The sequence below is a fragment of the Rattus norvegicus genome, chromosome 19, assembly GCF_036323735.1.
Source record: "Rattus norvegicus strain BN/NHsdMcwi chromosome 19, GRCr8, whole genome shotgun sequence".
Classification (NCBI taxonomy): domain Eukaryota; kingdom Metazoa; phylum Chordata; class Mammalia; order Rodentia; family Muridae; genus Rattus; species Rattus norvegicus.
Window position 1 is genome coordinate 31384530 of NC_086037.1, and position 5472 is coordinate 31390001.

General features: G+C 59.5%; 1 protein-coding gene across 2 annotated transcripts; it reads left to right on the forward strand.

Annotated features, from left to right (window-relative positions):
• The first annotated feature begins 273 nt into the window (after positions 1-273).
• Irx3 (iroquois homeobox 3) lies at positions 274-3712 on the forward strand. 2 transcript variants are annotated; one of them, XM_006255192.5, is made up of 4 exons: positions 274-1269; positions 1436-2575; positions 2751-2817; positions 3288-3373. In XM_006255192.5, exons 1-4 carry the CDS (start codon positions 994-996, stop codon positions 3371-3373), a joined length of 1569 nt encoding a protein of 522 aa, XP_006255254.1. In that variant the 5' UTR covers positions 274-993. The 2 variants fall into 2 exon arrangements, with proteins under 2 accessions (XP_006255254.1, NP_001382062.1); NM_001395133.1 differs by having other exon boundaries at positions 589-1269; positions 1436-2561; positions 3288-3712.
• Positions 3713-5472: the final 1760 nt, after the last annotated feature.

Consider the following 5472-nt stretch of genomic DNA (forward strand, 5'->3'; position numbering starts at 1 on the left):
TGGAAGACCGAAGGGGCTAGGTGACCCTGTACTAACCCGCCACTCGTGGTCTGGGCTCTCCCCTCCCAGTGAGGGCAGGAGGGGGCGGGAAGAGACTGAGTCCAGTCCCGCCCCGCCCCGCCCGGCGCTCTGAACTCGCGGGGGAGGGCCGCCTCGCCCAGAAGGCTCCCGGGTGATTGGCGACTCCAGGAGGAGACGCAAGGAAAAGTCGAATAAGAGGGCGCGACGTCAGACTCGAGATTTGGGGAAGGGTGAGGGAGGGGGTGGAAGGGCGGAGACAGACACACAGACACTGACGCGGACACACACCCCCCGCACAGCATTCTAAGTGTCTTCAACTTTAGATCGCCTTAGCCCAGGGTGCGGAGACCGGGGAAGGGGGGAAAAGAAAATGAGAGAGTAGATTTAAAAAGAGAGGAGTCAGACTAGGAAAAGTGAAGAGAGCAGAGAGGTGAGCAAAAGCAACCGTGAGAAAGGGAAAAAAGGAAAAAGAACCGCAGTTTCCCAGCGTCCAGAACTGCGAAGGAGCCTCGGGAGCGGAAGCGGCCAGGGGTGGGGTGAGGGGGACGCAGCTAGGGGAGGGGAGAGGACAGGACAGGAGGAGAGTGTAAACTAGAGGAGGGCGAAGGAAGCGAGGCGCGACACAGCTCCGGGAGAGGAGGGCAGAACTGAGCGCCTAGCGCAGAGCGGCTCGCCCGGCCTAGAGGAGGGAGTGCTGCGCAGAGAGGAGGGGCTTGAGGCCCCGTAGAAATGTCAATCAGAGCCGGGAGCCCAGGGAATCTCGGCCAATCTGTTCGGACCTGACCTGACTCCTCGCTGCCGCCGCCGCCACCGTCGCCCGCCGCCGAGCAGATCAATAGGCGAACGCGGAGCGCGACGCAGCGCGGCCCGGGCTCGGCCCAGCCCCCGATGCTCTCCGGAGCCGGCGTCCGGCGCTGAGCACGGCGGCCCGGGGGGCCCGGCCCCCAGTCCGTAGGTGCGCCGCGGGCCACCATGTCCTTCCCCCAGCTCGGATACCAGTACATCCGCCCGCTCTACCCACCCGAGCGCCCGCCAGCCGCGGGCGGCGGCGGAGGTGGCAGTAGCGCTGGGGGCCGGAGCGGTCCGGGTGCCGGAGCCTCCGAGTTGGCCGCCTCGGGGTCCCTATCCAATGTGCTTTCGTCCGTGTACGGGGCACCCTACGCCGCGGCCGCAGCAGCCGCCGCCGCCGCCCAGGGGTACGGCGCCTTCCTGCCCTACGCCACGGAGCTGCCCATCTTCCCACAGCTGGTAAGATCCGGAGAAACCCGGGAAAGAGGGGTTGGAGTTGGGGTGTGGGGCAAGGTGAGGGTGCAGAAGAAAGCCGGGGTCCGGGCGGGAGGATAGAGGTGGCGACGGCAGGAGCTCACTCGTGCTCCCCCCGCGCGTGTCCCCTTCCTTTTCCATGTGCGCACAGGGCGCTCAGTATGAGCTGAAGGACAGCCCTGGGGTCCAGCATCCGGCCACGGCCGCCGCGTTCCCGCACCCGCACCCCGCCTTCTACCCCTACGGCCAGTACCAGTTCGGGGACCCGTCCCGTCCCAAGAACGCCACCCGGGAAAGCACAAGCACGCTTAAGGCCTGGCTCAATGAACACCGCAAGAACCCGTACCCCACCAAGGGCGAGAAGATCATGTTGGCCATCATCACCAAAATGACCCTCACCCAGGTGTCCACCTGGTTCGCCAACGCGCGCCGGCGCCTCAAGAAGGAAAACAAGATGACGTGGGCTCCCCGTAGTCGCACGGACGAGGAGGGCAATGCTTATGGGAGCGAGCGGGAGGAGGAGGACGAAGAGGAAGACGAGGAAGAGGGCAAACGCGAGCTGGAGATGGAGGAGGAGGAGCTCGCAGGAGAGGAGGAGGACACGGGGGGCGAGGGCCTGGCCGACGACGACGAGGATGAGGAGATCGATTTGGAAAACTTAGACAGCGCGGCAGCCGGGTCGGAACTAACCCTGGCTGGGACGGCGCATAGGAACGGAGACTTCGGCCTAGGACCCATTTCAGACTGCAAAAATAGCGACTCGGACGACAGCTCCGAAAGCTTGGAGGAGCGACCACTGTCCGTCCTGAGCTTGGCTCCCGCGCCACCGCCCGTGGCCAGGGCTCCTGCGTCTCCACCTTCTCCACCCTCCGGCCTGGACCCCTGCGCTCCGGCACCGGCGCCCTCCTCCACCCTCCAGAAGCCCAAGATCTGGTCACTGGCCGAGACGGCCACTAGCCCGGACAACCCACGTCGATCGCCTCCCGGAGCCGGAGGTTCTCCTCCCGGGGCAGCCGTTGCGCCCCCGACGCTGCAGCTCTCGCCCGCGGCCGCCGCAGCGGCTGCTGCAGCACACAGACTGGTGTCGGCGCCGCTTGGCAAATTCCCCGCTTGGACCAACAGGCCTTTCCCAGGCCCGCCGGCCGGTCCGCGGCCGCACCCGCTGTCCATGCTAGGCTCGGCCCCACAGCACCTGCTGGGACTTCCCGGAGCCGCAGGCCACCCCGCTGCGGCCGCCGCCGCCTATGCTCGGCCTGCGGAGCCAGAGAGTGGAACAGGTGACAAGAAAAATGTAGGGCACAGTGGGAGGGTGTTGGTGGGGCTCTCGCCCAGGCTAAAGGGAAAGAATGGGACTTAGGGGGAACGCACGATGTTTCCCTCTTTGCTCCTATGCGGGTGCAGCGGCCCTGGAGGCCTGAAGCCTGCATTCTAAAGGCCTCCTTTTTCTTCCCCCCTGTTTCCTACAGATCGCTGTAGTGCCTTGGAAGTGGAGAAAAAGTTACTTAAGACAGCTTTCCAGCCGGTGCCAAGGCGGTAAGAGACTCCGAATTTGGGAAGCAGAGTGGGAGACCCTTCGGGAGGGATAAGGAAAACAGAGCCAGTAGCCAGTAGCCAGTAGCCAGTAGCCGGAGCCCTTTGCCCCCTAGGAAGAGAGTGAAGTTTCTGGAAAACTATTTCTAAAAGACACAAAACCCACTCATCTGTCACTTCTTGTGGACCCATAGTTAAGTTTCCATTCTCGGCTCCGGGCACCTAAGGCAGGGCCTGTGGTATAGAGCTAGGGAAGTCTGGCCCTTACAACACAGCAGGCCTGTGGAACAGAAGGCCTCTCTCTGCGAGATGTCCACTTTCTTCCAACCTCAGTCACGAATTCTGCTCTCCTTAGCTCAGCTCATGTTAATACTCCCACAGCTAAACAACCCCATCAGCTCTATAGGGTATCCCTTACCTAAGCGGTCTCCCTGTCTCTAACTCTCCCTGTCTCTGCCTCCACTCTCTTCTAGGCCCCAGAACCACCTGGATGCTGCTCTGGTCTTATCAGCTCTCTCTTCGTCTTAACTTTTCAACAATTTTTAAATCGTTGTACTAATTGTAAAAACAAATTCGCTCTGTATAGTGTCGAGTTGCAAGCATGTCTGTGTATGATTACCTTAAAAGAAACACTAAACAACAACAGAAAAGGACGAAAGGAAGAAATAAAGCCAGTCCCCCCTCGGCCCTCCCCCAAGTCACTTCCATATCACCCCACATTAGACTGTGAGGTTCGTTTGTTCTGTTGATTTCGGAGGGAAGTGGGGTTACAGAGAGAATAAGCCCGTCTGACTCTTTTTGTATATACCGGAAAATGTACATACGTGTGAACCAAATTGTACAAGAAAGTATCTATTTTTTGGCTAAATAAATGAGTTGTTGCCACTTTTGACTATAATCGGCACGTCTGCCACTGGACTGATTTGTTTGATGGTTCTTTGGTGTTTTGGTGTTTCTTTTCCCCCTGCGGTTGTTTAAAGAATCTACAGGAAAAGATGAGCGGGGTCTGAGGACAGCAATGGCAGAAGTTGTCCCGGGATGGCTTGCCAGCCTAGAGCCTCTGCAAGAAGGGGCCATGGGAGTCCCTGGGCAACGGAAAGACGGGGCAAAGACCGAAGAGAAAATGGGGTTGATTCCTTACTAGGAGCTGGAAAACTGGGTTCTGTCCACGGGTCCAGAGGAGTAGCTATGGAGCCTTGGGGCCTTCTCTGATGACTTAGCAGAAAGACTTAGAGAAGCTTCCAGGAGCTCAGGGCGTAGGCTGGGAGGCTCTCCCTCCCTGCTCCCTTCTGACGGCGCACCACTTAAGTTTCGCAGCAGCTCGGTGTACAGGCGCTGTGCACACTCAATTTAGAGGCCTTTCTCACCGCGCTTCCTTCTCCAACATCTCCTTATAGGTGCAAAGGGCGTGGGGGATCTGCGTGAGAAGCCGGGGTGTTCACGTTTCCCGCTTGGTGGCGTGTGACGGTGCTGGTGCTGGGAATCCAAGGCCGAAGCCAGGCGGCGTTTGCTCCCTAGGTGCTTATGAGCTTTATACCCTGAGTGCCTGGGAAGGGGCTGCTTTCAGAGATCACGCGTGGGTTCGGGGTCCAGCCTGGGAACCTTTGGAGCTAGGATTGTGTCAGGAGACCGGTGGGCCGCGGGCGGGTAAGAGAGGGGCGAAGGTGGCGTGGGGGTAGGGAGTGGACACGACTGTGGAGAAACCTGGGACTGGAGCTCCCTCTACAGGACGAAGGAGTCGGTCGGCGGCCCGCCTTCCCAGCCTCTGCAGCCTTCCTGGTTCCTTGCCTGCCTGGATGTTGCCTGCCCGGCTTGCCCAACTTTGACTCTAGAAATGAAGAGTCACATTCCGGAGAATGACGCCTTGGGGTTCGAAGTGGGGGCACCTTTGAGGCCTTCCTGTCTGGCCCTTTAGCTTTCCGGGATAGCCAGGCACTGTGCGTTGGAGCTGCAGAGCATGGCTCATGACCACCCTGCACAGGGTTGGAAGATAGGAAGAGCTAGCGCTTACAGCCTGGAACTGCTTACAGTCTGGATCAGGCGCAGTTAACACTTTGAGCCTGCACACGAGGGCCGCCAGTGTGTACGGGTCCACGAGGTGGACACAGCTGCTGGAGCCACGGATGATCTGGGACTCTCTTGTATGAAGGTGGGTGCTCAGATAATGAAATCGGTCCCCAGAAGAACAGAGGCAGACCACTAGCACAGCGACAGCAGAGATGTGGGGGGAGAAGGCTGAGATGTTCGCACAAACACTTTCTCTCTGTGTGAAGGTGTTTCAGGGCTTCGAGATCTTTCACGGACAAAGCACTGAAGCTCCATCTTTACCTCAGGCTTGTGAAGTCTGTACCCCCAGTACAAGGGTCAGAGCTCTGGTTAGCATCGTGAGTGTCTGTACAAGGGTACCGTAGTTCCTACCTCCCAGGCTTAGCCCTGACCCACACGGGTTGGCTTCCCGGGAAGCCAAGGGCAGCCAATTCACTTCCTTGGTTTCTTTTTCAGCAGCTGCCAGCTTCACGCGGTGAGGATGAGAGAGGGTGTCTGCCTGGGCTCGTTCTTAAGTAGGGGTGTCCAGCCATTTGCAGAGGCTTCAACAAAACACCCTCAGTTCGCAGGGGTCCCTTCCCATTTCCCGGAAGGGTGAGATGGCTTGCTTTA